This window comes from Pongo pygmaeus, chromosome 16 (genome assembly GCF_028885625.2).
Source record: "Pongo pygmaeus isolate AG05252 chromosome 16, NHGRI_mPonPyg2-v2.0_pri, whole genome shotgun sequence".
Lineage (NCBI taxonomy): Eukaryota > Metazoa > Chordata > Mammalia > Primates > Hominidae > Pongo > Pongo pygmaeus.
Window position 1 is genome coordinate 34,924,193 of NC_072389.2, and position 18,055 is coordinate 34,942,247.

Here is an 18,055-nt window from a genome sequence, read left to right on the forward strand (position 1 = left end):
ATTTCATTAAAATATGTAATGTTTCATGAATCTGCATGTCATCTTTGTGCAAGGGCTATGCTAACCTTCACTGTATCATTCCAATTTTACTACTGGTGTTGCCCAAGCAAGCAGGGAGTTGACATTCTTGGTGGGGTGGGGTAGATGATAAGATAAGATAAATGGGCTGTGGTGAATGCCATGGATGATGTAACCATGGGATTACAGGCTACTTTAGGTCACATGGTGGAAAACAGTTGCTCTGTGAAGATGGTACTGAAGCTGAAACCTAAATGATTAGAGAAGCAATGCAAAGATCTGGGGTGAAAGTGTTCTAGGCAGAGGGCAGCTAGTGCAAGGGCCCTGTGGCAGGTAACAAGCATGGCTGCTGAGAAACCTAAAGAAGGCCAGTGGGGCTAAATGACACACCTGAGGGAAAAAGGTTAGGAGACGAGGTTGGACAAAAAAGAGGATCTGTTCTACTTATGAAGAATAGGATAGCTGAAAACACAAAAGGCATTAAAGTCATTCTCAGCTTAATAAATCACTAAAACTGCCACTGGTTATAAGGTTTTATAACTAACTCTCACCCAACAATGCTACATTGTCCCTTTAACAGCAAAATTCCTAACTGTGCACTTCATCAGCATGCATGTTAATGAAAACAAGGCTTGGAGTATGACACAGCAGACAGTTAATTCCAAATGGAGTTCAGGTAAATCAAAATCCACAGAGAATACGGACTCGTGTGAACTATAGTCACCTTCCCTTCCAGAAAACTGAAGGGTCATTTGAGGGTCACTTGACGGTTATTTGCTTCAGTGAATATGGCTCTGTCAGTTACGGTACAGTGGAAAAACCCTACAATCTGGCTGTACCAAAAAGGACTGTGATACACAATTTCTGAGGCTCTATAAGCCTGTTTTATAAGATCTGTTCATTTACTCCTCGTTTATTCAACAAGTATTGAATAAATATCATATGTGCTTCCTGGGTGCTAAATATATAACGGTGTGCAAAACAGACATAGTCCCTCATCTCATGGAGTGAAAACGACAGGTGGTAATCAAACTGTAACACACACATATATAATTAAAAACTGAAATAAATGTTAAAAACTCAGGAGCTCTAAGAACATAGACTTTTGAGGTCTGATCAAACTTTAGAGGTGAGAGAAGGCTTATCTTGAGGAAATGATGTTTGAATTGAGATATAAAGAATAAGCCGGGTGCGGTGGCTCACGCCTGTAATCCCAGCACTTCGGGAGGCCGAGGCGGGTGGATCACCTGAGGTCAGGAGTTCAAGACCAGCCTAGCCGACATGGTGAAACCCTGTCTCTACTAAAAATACAAAAATCAGCTGGATGTGGTGGTGGGTGCCTGTAATCCCAGCTACTCAGGAGGCTGAGGCATGATAATCACTTGAACCCGGGAGCCGAGATCGTACCACTGCACTCCAGCGTGGGTGACAGAGTGAGACTCTGTCTCAGAAAAAAAGAAACAAGGAGTGCCAAGTGGGTAAGCGTGGAGAGTGTTCCCAGATGAGTGCAAAGAAGGCAGTCCAGAAGGGAAGAGCGCTGGACAATGTCAGGAGGTTGAAAACACCAGGGAAAGTCCAGGGGGCTGGAGCCCAGGGGAGAGGAGACATGGAAGGAGGAAATGATGGCACTTATAACACACAGGCAGAGGTGGAGCTGGGTTTGTGGAAGCACACGGGTTTGTAAGGTGCCTGAAAAGTGAAGTGAGAAAATCTGAGGAGGGATTGGGGATGGGGAAGGGAAAGAAAGTGGAAGGCAACCAGGATGACCCCCCCGGTTTCTGAGAGCAGGCTGGGGGAGGGCATGGAAGCCATATCCTTGAGTTTGGTTTTGGACATAATGAGTTTAAGGGGCCTTTGAGACCTCCATGTAGAAGTCAAGGTAGACTGAAGATACAAATGTGTTGGTCACTAAAGCCACATTCTTGGGGGAACTTCTTTAGGAAAAGAATACAGAACATGAGGAAGCGGCCTTAGAATCTGTGTAATGTCTGGAGAGAAGAGGATGGGTCTGCAGAAGGCACGGAGTGCCAGTGAGGAAGAGGAGCTTCGGGAGAGTGGAGAGGAGCAGAGGCCGAGGGCCCAGGAGGGTTTAAGGAGAGAGTGATCAATAGTATTGCTCTCTGCTATGAGCACAACTGAGAAAGGCCTCCTACTTTAATGACGTGGAGGTTACTAATGACCACAGCAGATGATGCCAGACTCGTCTGTGGTGGCTAATTAAAACCACCGTTCTAGCTACTGCAAATGTGTAGACCTAAATAAGACACATCAAACTACAAGAAAAGTTTGATTTATCCTGAAGTGTCTCAACTGGATATCACTGCACTCTGAAAGTATGTTATAGGAAATGCTATAGCAAGATGTCAGCAATGTAAGATCCACAAGTGTCTTACAAACCAAATAATTAAATTATATTTAGTGTAACTCCAATGTCAGTTAATTTTAATATTATCACATTCTTTTCAAAATGGCAATTCTTATATAAAACATGGTGCTAACTAATTAGTAAGACTATGCATTTTGTTATTTTCAATTAGTAGGGAACTCACTGTAGTTATACACGACAAGTAAAACTATCTAAAGTGACAATGACCATTTCTCAATTACCTCTGGTCAATCTTCCTCTGCTGCAGCACGTCTCTGATGAGGGCCATTCGCACAAGAGCACTGCCATTAGAGTGGCTCCAGCACCAGAGCTAGGGGAGAGGCAGAATCCTTACTTCACTGTGTAGAAACAATGGACGTCAGCATTCATAAAATCCAACAGAAATCACTTACTGGCATCCTTCTCCCAACAAAAGAATGGGAAAAGATCTTTAGATCTTGGTCTGCTAAAGAACTTGGCACTACAATGTATTCTGGAAGGCTGCAGGGAAAAAAAAAAATTATATGAGTCCTGTGCTAAAAGCAGGAATAGTGTGCTCCTGCAGACCCTATAAATAATTAAGCACAGTTGTCCGCATTTAATGTGCACCCCACTTAGTAGCCACATGGTGGGCACCATGGTGGGGGGCAGTGACGATCCTAGACATCTTAGTCTAAAACGTGCGATATGACCAATTCTTAAAAATCTAAATTTATAGCATGAGAAAATTCCAAAGAAGGTATTAGAAATATTTTCCAGAATGACTATTAAACATGTATGTGTTCACTGAAAAATATATCCACCTTTGTTCTCTTGACAGGCTATGGTTAAGGACGCCAGGCAAACAAAAGAAAACCCCACAAATCTACCAGGAGCTTTAGCTCTCTTCTTAAGTCCCTCTTCTACCTTTCCCCATGCCTAAAAGGCACAGTCAGACTCTAGGACACTGATCAGACAATAATTACTAGTGGGCAAGCTCACTGCACCTCAAGACATCTTCCTTCTTTTCCCAACGTGGCTGGGCCGCCCATCACATGTTTCTCAGCACATATACCAGAGTGTGCTGGCCGTGAAGCTTAAATTCCAGGGGAAGCAAAAGATACAAGCTACATGCTGCAAAGCACCTTTCTAGAACTGTACTAGAAGTTCCTGGTATTGGATTAACCAGTAATAACACAGTAGTGCTTTTCTTCCTTTTTCTAAAAAGCTGCTTATGTGCGTGAACTAATGAGGACTTCAATGACCTTAAAATAAGGCATTCCAAAAAATTCATAACAACTAAATGACATTAAACAAATTAAAAAAACAAATTCCTAGTCACTTCTGGAAGATCCCCTAGGGAACCAGCTCACTATTCGCAAAAATGTTGAGTAAAGGAGAAAATGTAGATATTTATATTGCTTTTCTTGTACGAACTGTGTTACAGGGCACTAAAGAGCTGGTGAGAGAAAAGTTCGATAAAAGCAGAAAGATGATAGAATTAGAAGGTGAACAATCGCAATCCTTAGTGAAATAACGATCTGAGCAATGATGCTCCCTCCCAGTGCAAAACTATTTTTGGGAGCTAAAACCATGATATAAGAGGGGAACTTTTACTGGGTGGATCAGGTTGACACCCTCTGAGCCCACTGGTCGTCAGGATTACAATGAGAGAGACACAGCCAGCCAGCCTGAGATGGGATGTGACTCCACAGGAGAACACAGAACCACCTAATGAAACATTCTTGCCAAAAGTACTGAACCTAAATCCAATTAAGCCTCTGTTGCTAACATTTTAAAGGAAATACTAGAGACAGAGGAACACATTACGGGACACCCTGGGGATAAAACTAGCAATATCTACAATGTGGAAAATTCTAGGGAACAAATGACCTGGTTTGTCAACAAATAGTAGGTAAAAAAGAGGTGGGAGGAGACTGTTGTAGATTAAAAGGCCTAAGAGACATATTAAGCAAAGTCAATGTGAAGACTTTAGATCCTGATGTGAACAAACCAACTGTAAAACACCAGTTACAAGATATAATGCAATAAACACTGACTACTGATGACAGTAAGGAATTACTATCAACTTCTTTTAACGGATACTGTAATTTATATTAATAAGCCCTGATCTTTAAAATAAAATATTTATTAAAACATTATTAAAAACAAATATTCCACTAACCACAACTTGAAAGTCATCAATGACAACAGAGTTTGATGATTATTCATAGGGAAGTGACTTCCAGCCATATATAACATTGCTAAAATTGTACTTACCAAGTGGATATCATGTAACCCTCGTTAATAGAACAAACTCTCCACCCGGAAGCACCTGTCCTCTTGATTTCTCTGTCCCAATCCGAGTAAGTTTCAAAGAGTGGAGTTTTCTGGCTGCCACCACCAGCTCCATTACCTCCTCCTCCTCCTCCTCTTCCTCCTCCTCCTCCTCCTCCTCCATCTCCTGAGGGAATTCCATTAATTTTGTTGGCTGTAGGAAAAAGCAACATTGTGAATTTTAACAGTCACATTTTCCCCAGCATTCCCTCTTCTCTGAGCCTCCTGTCACATGCATACTCTGATGTGCTGTCTCTAACCCGCTTCATCTTCCAAGTCTCTCCGAGAACCGTCTTGCCCTTTCCGTTTAAAAATAACTCTTCTTTTTTTTTGAGTCTCGTTCTGTCGCCCAGGCTGGAATGCACTGGCATGATCTCGGTTGACTGCAATCTCCGCCCCCGGGTTCAAGCTATTCTCCTGCCTCAGCCTCTTGAGTAGCTGGGATTACAGGCAACTGCTACCATGCACCATGCCCAGCTAATTATTGTATTTTTAACAGAGACAGGGTTTCACCATGTTGGCCAGGCTGCTCTTGAACTCCTGACCTCAGGTGGCCCACCTGCCTTGGCCTCCCAAAGTGCTAGGATTACAGGTATGAACCACCACGCCTGGCCTAAAAATAACTCATTTAGTCTTGTCCTTATCCAGCTCTTTCCCAACTCCGTAAAACAGCTTTGATTTTTCTCTCCTTCTACTGGCTCTATCTTCTCTGCCTTCAAACGTAAACAGGTCAGTCAACATGATATTGAAAGCACTTTGATCCCGCTGGACCACTCTAGCTACTATGCTGTACATTTTTCTTCCTTCCTTTTCCTGACCACCTTCCCCCAGAATGACGAATGGCTGCTGCCTAGATTTCCTCTCCATTTATTTTCTCTTTAATTTTCAATTGTCTTCCATCCCTACCATTCTAACAGAAACTATTCCTAACCCTTCCTCATCTGCCTGTCCCTAATTGTGGGGTAAGTCCATGTCATTTGATTATTTGCTCCACATATTTTGCCTGGAAAAATGAAACATCCAACAATCATCTCTGACCTCAAGCCCTTCAAATCTTTAATTTTTCTAATACCAACTTCTCACCTACCTGCTCTTTTCTATCTGCTCATTAGAAAATTCTTGGTTTCCTGTATCTACTCAATTTTCCTTTGAAAAGCTCATAAGGTTCCTTGTGCTTTGCTAGAGTGCTGTTTCCACATGAAGATTACAGCAGGGCAGGCCTAGACTTGCATTTCCTTAGTAAGGAGCCTGCTCTGAGAGAGAAGTAATGCTATCTTCTGGGAGCATGCCCACAGCCTCAAGAGTGCCTGCAAAGTGATTACTGAGAAACAAGCTGTCCCACCAGTCAGCCAGATCTACCTTGGCAGTATCTGGTGACAGATGGCACAACCCATTCTGGCCCAGGGTCTTTCTGCTGCAGGCTGCAACTGTGGCAAGTCTCCCAGCTGGCATCCCCAATGGGATATTCTGCTGCATTTAAACCAGCCAGCAGCTTACCACAAGACACACTTCCCTAAAAAGATGTGTTCATGATGCTAGTCCCTTGCCTTAAACTTTCAATAAGCTCATTTTCCAACCAAATCAAGCAAACCTAAATGGCTTCTCTTGGCCTTAGAGATCCCTCACATAACTTACCTGACCTTCATTTCCCATTCTCCTCTGCAGCCATGCACTACCCTCCAATGTCCCATGAACATGTCATGCCCATTCCTACTGATTATTCATTAATTCCTGGTACAAGACAGGTACTTTCTGAGAGCTCCCCATGTGCTAATGCCTGAGAGCAAAAAGATGAGTAAGATTTTATCTCTATCTTGAAAGCATTAATAAGTGTGATAATCACAGAGTACCAGATGTCTGAGTGCAATGAGGATGCAGAAGAGAAGGCCCCTAACTCTCACTGGAGAGAGAGGCCGGGGCAGGAAAAGCTTCATGACTTGACCACAACTAAAGAGAGTTCTAAGGAATAAGTCAAAAGTTGCCAGGTAGCTGGTGAGGAGGAGGTAGGCATGCTAGACAGAGAAGAACTTTAAAAAGATGGTGTAACTGTATAACATCAAGTAACTAAATACAGCTAGAGCACAGGGATTCAAGAGGTGGTGGAAGAGAGGTGGGAAATTAAATAGGGCCTAGACTCTAGTGTGTTTCCCAAAAAAGCAACTTCTAGCCACACAAGCCCATTTAAATTTAAACCGAAATGAAAATTAAATAAAATTAAAAATTCAGTCCATCAGTTGCACTAGCCACATTTCAAGTACTTAACAGCCACATGTGGCTAGTGGCTCTAGTGGCTGCCCTACTTCCATCACTGGATGGTGCTGCTCTAGATTACGGAGGGGCTATGTTAGGAATTTGGACTCCTCTTAAGTGGTATCAGAATTATCCAGTGATTCTGATTTTAACAAAGCTCGTTAAAAAGTAAAATGTTGCCGGGCGCGGTAGCTCATGCCTGTAATCCCAACACTTTGGGAGGCCGAGGTGGGCGGATCACAAGGTCAGGAGATGGAGACCATCTTGGCTAACACGGTGAAACCCTGTCTCTATTAAAAATACTTAAAAAAAATAAGCCAGGTGTGGCGGTACATGCCTGTAGTCCCAGCTACTCAGGAGGCTGAGGGAGGAAAGTGGCGTGAACCTGGGAGGCAGAGCTTGCAGTGAGCCGAGATCGTACCAGTGCACTCCAGCCCGGGCGACACAGCAAGACTCTGTCTCAAAAATAAATAAATAAATAGGCAGATAGATAGACAGACAGACAGATAGATAGATAGATAGTTAAATGCTAATTCTAAGCCCATATCCTAGAGTCCCACTCCATCTAAGGGCCTTCTCTGGAGTAACACAACAACTAAAAGGCGTGTCTGTGAGAAGGAAGACTTAGGAGTTATGATCTCTCCAGAACACAAAACCTGCATATGGAATTTTTGGCAAAGCCCAATCTATACAGTGTTCCAGTGCACCAAAACAAAGAAAGCTATTCGATATTAGAAAATCTAGGTAATTCATCATATGACTACATTAAAGACGAAAAAGGCTATATGAATGACCAGCTCTGTAAGTGCAGAAAAACATATGATAGATACCTGTTTATGACTAAAAAAAGAAAAAAAAAACCAACAACGTTAGCAAATTTGGAATAAAAGGTAATTTCCTTAACTGGATAGAGGGTGTTTATCAAAAAGACATAGCTAAGAGCATCTTCATTAAAAGCGGGAAGTGAAATGATGCCTGCTACTATTACTGCTATTCAACACTGAACCAGCAGTCCTAGCCAAACAATAAAACCACCACCACCAAAAAAGAATTATAAAAAACACACTCAAAATTTTAAGTTATGTAAAACAGTTTGGTGACTGAGTCTAGCAGCACTGAATACTTTTTAGTGTTTTGGGTTGCAGACTTTAATAAGCTAGGCTAAGAATGTGCTATTGTTTATGAGATTGCTTCTCTGGCCAAATTTTGTTTCAAGATCTAACTTACACAAATTTTTCTAAACATAAAATGAGAACGTCTATTTATATTTTCTAAGCATAAAGTGAGATCCTCTATCGTTTGTTATTTTTTCCGTTTCTCTTGTTCAAATCCTGTACTTTTCTAAACAACTGGGACAAGGTCTTTTATATGTTCTATATTATCTTCAGTTAGAGCTCATTACAGAATGTGTAATGTATACTCAATCTGGTTTTATAGTCCAGAAATGTGAATGCTTTCCAAAGTTCAAAGGACCTGATACCAGTGGCCTGCTCTATGAGTGGATCACTATGAGGAGCTGGACCAACACAGTGAAAGGTGGGTCATCTCAGGGAGACCTGGCTCCGCTGACCGCTACCTGACTGAGGTTTTATGACATGCCTCCACAGCAGACTAAGAGTGAAATAGATATTATATGCTCCTGACCTTGGCTATCTTCTGTGACAGTACAAAAGTCTAATCCTATACTGTTGGGGTTATTTTAGATACTTTCCACTGAATTGGCCAATTGATATCTAGAATGGCTTCAAGCAACAGAAAATACAAGTCATCAATATATGAAAAGAGAGCCTATCACTCTGATGATACTGCAGAAATTAGAGTCACAAAGGAATAAGGTAAAAAGAGGACTGTGAGTATTAATAAATTCAAAAGCATGAGTCAACAAAGTGGTTTTTAACTGGGAGATTCTGACCTGTGCTGGAGCCAACATGGCTGTATTTCTAAAGGTTCCTCCAGTAATCCTGATGTATACAGGTGGCTGGAACCACCAATATTCAACAATCATTTATAGCTATTCTGAGAATCTTAAGCAACAAAGTTTAAAAATTCCTATACTGTTTCAAATGGATTGTGTACCTTGTGTTTTTCAAATAGGCATTTTAAGGAAAATCTAATACCAAGATCTATGTTAATAAAAAGGATAAAATTAAATGTCGCTGAAAATGTACAACTTCTGATGTGAAATTTCATACAACTTCAGATTACATCACAGCATCTGTAAGCAGGATGTCTGTCATGAAGCAGTTGCTGACACTAGGCTGCAGATAACTTCATGAAACTTTCAATATTTTTGGTCCAGAAGCATAATCTGATATCTTATCAATTCTATAAGAAAGATGAATCTGTACTTTTTTGACATTATTTGCCCAATAATAATCTGATGAAAACAGAGTCCTCATGGTTTCTTTAAAGTTAAAAGAGAAAAAACAGAATCATTGCTCTTGTTTGTGCTAGTAGTATCTCCTGGGGTGTTTGTGCAAAGCAATGTTCCAAAGCCTGGGTGCTACACATCTTACTTTACTCCAGGATATTCACAGAAGTGTTGGGATGACTGCAGGACCTTTCAGAGATGGCTTTTGCTCATGTAATGCTGAATATGAATGAAAACCTGAGTGACTAAGGCCAGCTAAAATATCATTTTCTTAGATAACTGAAGGGGAGCTCCTCCAACTTTGGATCTTATTTGTGGAAACAGCTTTGTCACCTACCTGCCTGCAAAAAGGACTTCTTTAATCCAGCCAATGAATCAAGGTGTCATCCAGAAGTTCAAGAGTGGATAAGTGGGCATCTTTCACTCACAAATTAATGAATTCTGACTGCAGTGTGTGGAAATTTCAGGCTCCTTTTGATCTTAAAGATGCAGTATTTATGCTTCTGTAACAGCATGGAAGGATATTAAAGGATGTTACCCTATGAGGAATCTTAACAAAACTATGGCCAGTGTTATGTTTATGAAGTACTTGTCAAAGGAGGAGTCTGAAGGATGTAATATAAAAAAGCATGCCTCTGAATATTTTAAGTATTAATCATCAAATTTTATCAATAAGCTATATAAGAAGAAATAGAGGAACTGAATGATGTAAATTTTAAAATTCCAGTAGTAGAAGACCTATGGGTGGATAAACTAAAGTACTGTAAACCAGAGACGCCCACAAGGTATGAATGAAGAAAAATGTGGAAAGTAACTGAAGCAGGCATCAGGTTACCAACTGTATAATGAAGTTTACTGTCTTTGCTGAGCCCAAGTCACTACATTACTGTGGAAGTTATGGATCTGTAAACTGGAATGAATCATTTCTATTGGAAAAATAGCAGCATGAAGAACTGGTCTGTATCATAAACACTTAAGCAGGAATCAAAGACTCACTCCTACAACTCTTGCAACTCTGGGTGAGGATCTTATTGAAGATAACCTTGATCACTGTTCTGTAGCCTGATGATGATCCCAAGGAGTGTTTACCTAACAGTGCAGGATCTGTATACTTTAAACAGTAAGTGAATTTACTTAATATTAACAAACTTCAAAAAATAATTGTATTGCTTAAGCCTAAGTTACAATTATGTATATATCAATAAGAAAAATTAAGTTACAAATACTTTTGTTATACAATTTCTATAAATATAATACTGTATGTAAAAGGATAAAAGCTGCTCTGCAAAGCATTATTTTCATATATTATCTCTACAGTATTTTCTTTTTTTTTTTTTGGTCCTCTCAGTGCTTAACAGAAAGGTAGGTATCTTTTAAACTAAGGAAAATTTACTTATACATATGCATCTTCAGATACCATACACTGATACATTTTAATGTATTTACAATATAGTGTTGCTGGAATATACTTTTACTATGCCAGTTATTTAAATTACTACCATATGTTTCATGGTGACAAAATATAAAATTTCAGTACAATTAATAATTTGTATGGCCCAGACCATGCTGGGTGAATGGATTTTTCATTATAAATACACAGCTCATTTATTTTTCTTGCTTAAATAAAAGAACACAGGCTTCGCTCAGTTAACGGACGCACAGTCACTGACAATGGGGCTAACAGGAGACATGGCTCTTTGTTTTTCTCTATCAAGAGATTTTTTTAAATGGTTTATTAAAATTACATTTGTACAGAAACAGAATGTACAGAATTGCATGATCATTTGGAATCTTCCTTGGTCATGTCATGACTGTCAGATATATAGACAAAACTATTTACTTTCACAAAAGCTGTCTAGAATATACCTGTCCTTGGAAAAATGCTCATCTTCCTTTCATCAGTATTATTCAGAAATAGAAACTCAGTATTTTGAGAATCTTAATGAAGTCCACAAAAAGTTTTTAATCACTTTAGCTTTTGCATGAAATCACACCTTGCCAGAAAAGATTATGCTTTTAATATATCTTTTAGTTTTCTGCCAGTTTTCTTAAAAGATAAGATTACTTTAACTCAAGCTATCAATTAAAAAGGGTGGGTTATATATTCTTCATCATAAAATACAAGCCAATGACTGGAGATTAAATATCTGACATAACTTATAAGCCCATATTCATAGCATTAAAGGTTCTTCCTGGTAACTTGTCAAGAAATAACCTGACAAACTATTGGCTCTTTTAGCATGTAGTGCTTACTTCTCTAAGGTATGAAGCTAGTAATTCTACAATCATTAAAGCTCATGTACTTGGAGGCTTCCGGTAAACATAAGAGTAAAATTTACACATGTAAAATTAGTCACAATATTTAATATTTTCATATTTACCTGAATTGTGGTATTTTTTCCCAACATATTCAAATGCAAAGAGTAGCTGGAGGTCTGTTGGCTGGGAATAATGAGCTATTGCAAGGCATACCTAGGAAAAATTCTACATTTAGAATTTGATTTTAACACACTTAGTTAAATGAAATGTACAATAAGGCCTTGGGCACTGGGAGCATCATCTTGGGGCAGTGATTATAGATACTATTTACATGTTTTTCTGTTGACCTAGAATATAAAAGAGCTCCTTAAGGCCAGGTATCTCATTCACTGTCATGCCCTCAAGACATTGTTTATCTTTAGCTAGCACGTGGCAAGTATTCAGTAAGTATTTGCTGAGTTAAATTTTAATTGGAAAGTAATTTTAGTCCAATAAAGAAAGCTTGAAACTAAAGAAGCATTCTCCAAAAAGGCAGTGACTACATGTCCACTCCAAAAAAGGAAGAAAAAAGTTTCATTTTTGGTGGACTATAAAGGATTAATATAAGGCATGAAACTTTAAAGTTTACGCCTCATGGATTTAAAAATCTAAATAGACAAACATAATTACAAAAAATTAAAATTAGCAAGAAACTCCAAAAATGCATGGGTGGCTCAAAGAGGTACATCAAAAAAACAATAAACACACACACACACACACACAACACACACACACAACACACACACACACAAACTGTGTTTAAGTAAAATGGTTTGGGACTGTGTGCCCTGTGGTGGAAAACGTGCGGGCTTTAGAATCAAACAGATCGGGGGGCTTGAATCTTAGCTCTGTCAAGTACTTGCTACATAACATGTGTGAAGTCATTTCCTCTCTTCTAGCCTCAGTTTGCTCACTTGTAAAACGAAAGTAATACCTAGGCTGTGGTAAGAATTAACAAGCTTAATGCAGGCTAGGCCTTTGGAGGAGCTCCATATATGGAAATATGGCTGTTATTACTCTCAACTGCTGCTAGATAGAATGAAGGATGGTGCTCTAGGCTTACAAACCCTGGTAGTCACTAGAACATGGGAGAAAACGCTCTTCAGTGAGCAAAGATGAAAGAAGAAATTTAAGACATATGCAAGGAGAACACAGCAGAAAAACTTACTTTAAAAGATTAAATATTATTTAGAAGGTAAAGTGTTAAGGCAGAATGATATACTTTCAACAATGAGTAAGTAAGAAAAGTTAATTGTTAGTTCATGTCAAATTAGCGGTGTTTGGAGTGGGCTGATGCACATTTCATTAACCAGTAAGCATGTGTCAACTTGTTTAAACTATATTTTAAAAGTCTTCTATAGAATAAATGTTTCCTGTCTCACTAAGTTAAAATATACAAACAAGGGGACAGAATTTGTCATTAGTTTTAACCAAAAAGAAAAAAAAACTGCTGCTTGAAACTTACGTGGTATCTCGATTTCTCAAAACCTATAGAAGAGCTTTCTATGATGGTCCCACTTGTAAAATTTAGGAGCCGGTTATCTATATTCCCATTGCTAATCTTTTTAACAGTTTTCCTTAAAGCATTTCTAGCAGCAAAACTACTGAAATCTGTAGCTTGAAAAAGTTCTCATCCTTCCTATTCGTTTGGGCACCGTTGATAAGCTACGTTGCACTTTTCTCTAGACATTTTTCATAGTTGTCCATTTTGCTACACTGTCATAGCCACATCCTTAGGCCATACTCACCTTATGGCACCTCTGAGAGCTTCCTTACATTCTAGAAATCTACAAAACTTAAGGATTACCTTCGAATGATGTAATTTTGACTAACAATTTTGCTCTCTTGATAATCTGCTGTGGTTCCCAGACATCTGCACAACAAATTAAATCTCCTCATTCTTGATTCTTCACAAAACTGGCTCTCCTCACCAGGTAACTATACCTTCCCAATATTCCCTCCGCAATCTCAGGTCAGAGAAAAACAGGTTTGAACACATTCTGTCTGACTTAGCCCCAGCCATCTCCACTGTCACACTCTTTGCTTGGAAAATCCTACTCCTCTTAGCCAACTATGCTTTCCTGGAAACTGTCGTGTCTGTTCAACACTACTCTCTTCACAAGCCTTCCTAGAGGGAGCCAATTTCAGAGTATTAATTCCAGAAACCCATAACAACAGTTTCAATATAAAGTGTCTCTTTAGTTAATTGTGCTTATGTTGCTTTACTTCCAAGGTATTCACATAATAGTTACGATGTGGATGAAAAGTAGGATATAGGTAGTTCTGTTATACTTCTACCATGAAAGTCAATTCCTTAAGGATAAATGCCACATTTCACATTCATTTAACAAATATTTACTGAGTACCTACAATGTTGTAAGCCCTAGAGATGCAGTGAACAAAACAGACACTAATCCCTGTCCTCATGAAGCTTACATTCTAGTGGGAAGACAGACACTAAACAAGATAAAGAGAAAAAATACAGAAAGTTAGATAACTATGAATGCTAAAAGAGAAAAATAACAGAGCAGGGAAGGGGAATACTAAGTGTTATAGTGAAAAGAGGAAGGCAGGCTAAAAAGTAGAGAAGGAGACCAAGAAAGACCTCTCTGCACAGACTTGAGTAAAGATCTGAAGATGTCTGCATTTTGCAGCACCACTTGAGTAGCTTTCTGAAGGTGCTCTGTGTCCAACAGTGGCTACACTAATACTCACTGACAAAAGTAGTTACCAACATATTAAGGAAAATGCTCCAAAGCAATAATAATAATACTAATGTCTATCACATTCTCCAAAACAATTAGAAAGCAGTCACATGCTCTTTCGGTTTACAGAAAAGAAATTCACAGATCATTGATCATGGACATCTTTTTTTTGTGGCCATGAGACAAAAAAGAAATAAAGCCTATTTTCAAGGCAAAACCCAACACCGCGTATTTTTTAAAAGCCCCTTAAAAATAGCACAATATCACATTAGGTTAGGAAACAAATAAGTATGTCCAAAAGCACCTACATTGAAAGAAGTCTATAAAAATATTGTAAAACTGCAAGTCAGTTGAATTACTGGTTGATTTTTTTGGGGTGGCAGAACTCGAACTAAATACATTGCTTTTCAGTAGTGAATTTCAAGTGTATAACTTACGTTCATATGACCTAAGTAAGGGGCCTCTTTGGACACACAGACTAAGGCACATACAAACTTGTGTACCTGGATTGTCTTCATGTTGTTACTGTGGAACGCTCTGAGAAGAGAAAGCCTGGGCCCCATTCTTTGCACTTTTACATACACACTATTTTAAAAACCTAAGTCCAAATTCCTACCTTTCATCCTAAGAGTTTTTGAAAGATCTGAAATACTTCATTTGTCCCGGCTACCATAGGAAATGAAGAAAATGTTGGTATTAAAGACATTAAATTGTGGCAAATATTTTATTGGAGAAAAAGAAGTAAACTACTTTTAAATCAATTTTTGGACCAAAGCTGATAATCTTCTCTGGACAGAAGCCAGAAGTACCCACAGTGGATGGTTTCTTTTCTAAGATCACCTGGGGTGCAGTACTGAAGAAGCTCAAATCCAGGAAACACTCAAACCTCATTAAGTTCTATCTCATTTGCAAACAAAAGTGGTTTATTTCTGTGGCCTGAAAGCCACCAAAAAAACAGTACCAGATTCAAGTCAAAAATGACAGCTCATAAAAAGGCCAACTTGTTCTTTAATCAGATGAATGGAATTCACTTCTATAAAGTATTCCTGAAGAAGTGGTTCACAACCAACTAATCAGAGAACAAAGTGGAGACAAAAGGCATGTATTTCACTTGTCATGCATGTGTATCTATATATTTATCTTTATCTACACAGACAGATATATAGATAAATCATTAAAAACAACCTTTATTATTTTGCCCTTCAATTTTCAGCAAAGGTTCTGCAAAAGAAAATGGTGGCTCTAAGTTGCTATGAGGTTAGATGTCCAATTCTGCACCATCAAATTCCTTCTTTCTTTATACAGACCTTTCCCAAATATCACTATTTTCCTGTGACAGCTCCAGGATAATGAGGATGAATATTAATGAGTACAAGTGCCCAAAGCAATCTAATTTTGTCATAATACAATTGAAACAACACCAACAAGACAATCAGAAGGGTTCAGAACATTTAACAAAATGTGAACCAATTTAGTATTTTTGAATTTCATTTTTCAAAACAAAAACATAAATGTCTTAGGTATTTCAAAATGAATCAATGGTTTACCCACCAGAGAACTCCAAACATGCATTTCACCATTTTAAAGCAACTGATAAAATAGCAAAGCATTTTCCAGAGAAAACAGTATTCAAAGCTTCCAGGAGGTAAAAATGAGCCATAATTTCCTAACTGCTACCGAATTTTAGATGAAAACTTTTCGCTTGAAATAAAAGAATATGCCATAATTTTTGTTTTTAACTCACAAAGCCGTCAAGCTTTGGTAGCCACATACAACTTAACCCTGTTTGAAATGCGTAAATCCCAAAAAAAACTATTTATATTCTCATTGCATCTATTTTTTTTTTCCTGCACCCTCCCCTGCCCTGCAACCTCCGTGGCTATACAAAAGACAGAGACTCACATGCTTTTTATATTTTAGGATACTGGGAAAAAGATTTTTGTCTGAAACTTGGTCTTAGGAAAGGGCATATGAGGGACTCGCTTGTTTTGTGCAGACGGTTTAGTAAGGCCCTCTTCATGAACCAGCAGCACAACACATAGGGGATATTCTGAATTTCCACAGCACTTATTATGCTCTGTTCATCTGGAAATCAACTATTTGTGTAGAAACATCTTTTATGCTGCCACTTTGTACCATTACTTTTCATTTGTTCATGCTTTATCTTCTTCATAGATTTAAGTTCTCTAGGGCAAGAAACTGCATCTTACCCTTCTTTCTACTTGCAAAATTTAGCACACTGCCTCAACATCAAAAATGACCAACAAGAACTACAGATGGTTCAAGAACTAGGCCAAATAATTATTATTTCCACTCATTAAAATAGTGTCAACTGAAAAATACAGTAAAAGAGGGAGAATTTAACTTTCTGAAAGAGATCCGGTCAATTGCATCAATTTCTTCCTTAGGAATATGCTGTCCTAACTCAATCTAGCAAGTTCTGTGATCTCCCTAATCTTGAGATGCTACACATCTTAAGGTTTTCATAAGCAGGTCTTTGATGCTTTGATCAATTAAATTACAAATATAAATAAGCTTGAGGAAGTAACCTGTCTGAAATATTTTATGTACAGTCTAATACATCATGAATTCTAAAGTCCTTCTATATAATAGGCACTTTAAATTAGTAAAATGCCAAAATCACAATCAGCACAATCAAACAGGTGAAAGAGGCTTTAAGAGTTATCTAGCTGAATTTTCAATAATGCAGCTTGCTGAGAGATGGTTATACAGACTATTTGAAAACTTTTACCCATAGAGGAGCCTACGACCACTCTACTCTGCTAGACAGTCACGTATTTTCAGATGTATTTTCATACATTCATCTCCTGCTTGCTTTCCTGTGAAGAAACTGTTGTTTCTCAATCTAAAAACAAATCTACCACCTCTTCACCAAAGTATATGAAGACAGCTGCCTTACAGTATTTTTGCCAGCCTTGTTTTGGTATCAACAGAAAATTTACTGCAGTCAGTTGACTGACCATGGAAAACAAAGGCACTCATTGCTTGGTGGTGCAAAGACTGCCTCCATTCTGAGAGAAAGCCACGTCCTATTATACTAAGATACTGTTGCCCTATTCCCACACACACGCACAAGCTTCCTACTGGAAAGTCTGTGACTCTGCATTTGCTGCAGCACAGACTGGAACGGGGGGCATATTAGGTCTACCAGCTTCACTCCTCTGGCAAAGCAAAACATGGAAAACATGCCCTTGACTCTTACTTTACAAGTAGGGTAATAAGTCATTATCTGGAAGGCTGTGGAAAAATAAGGCAGTTAAAAAGTTACTAGCTTTGTGTTGCCCCTGTTGAGTGTCACTCAATTCATAATATTTCTTTAAACCACTAATAATTACTAGGCCTTTCCCATAACTATATATTTACCTAAATCTTATGTAACGTAAGTCTAGCTTACAGTTTGTTGGTAAAGTTCTGCAGTACTGAATTAAAAGCCTAACCAGACCTTAATTACAGTATATCACCAACTTTTCAACCTTTTAACCAAGAAACTGACAAGTAATGATCTTTATGTAAAAAAAATGCTAATTTCCACGTGAGAGTCTTTAATATTTGAGAAGCTGATAAAAAATTATATAGAACACTTTAAAACAGCCATAAACCAATCCAAGAAAATAGTTCTATTAATATTCTTGACTTTGACTTTACTTAAGAAGATGTCTGATAACTTCCCCTAAAAAACATCTGAGCAATTGAGAAATGAAAACTGTCATA

The 18,055-nt window shown here is 38.5% G+C and overlaps 1 protein-coding gene and 1 non-coding gene across 3 annotated transcripts in view; both read right to left on the minus strand.

Annotated features, from left to right (window-relative positions):
- Window positions 1-18,055, minus strand: part of MTMR10 (myotubularin related protein 10) — a 59,362-nt gene that overhangs the window by 23,576 nt on the left and 17,731 nt on the right. For both annotated transcript variants that reach the window (XM_054451991.2, XM_054451992.2), the window contains exons 6-9: window positions 11,702-11,792; window positions 4,643-4,853; window positions 2,797-2,884; window positions 2,626-2,714 (exon numbers count right to left, since the gene is read on the minus strand). In XM_054451991.2, coding sequence (XP_054307966.1) covers window positions 2,626-2,714; window positions 2,797-2,884; window positions 4,643-4,853; window positions 11,702-11,792 — 479 coding nt within the window. The remainder of the gene's footprint in view (window positions 1-2,625; window positions 2,715-2,796; window positions 2,885-4,642; window positions 4,854-11,701; window positions 11,793-18,055) is intronic.
- LOC129014972 (U6 spliceosomal RNA) lies at window positions 8-112 on the minus strand. The gene has a single exon (XR_008494484.1). It is a non-coding gene; the product is annotated as a U6 spliceosomal RNA (small nuclear RNA).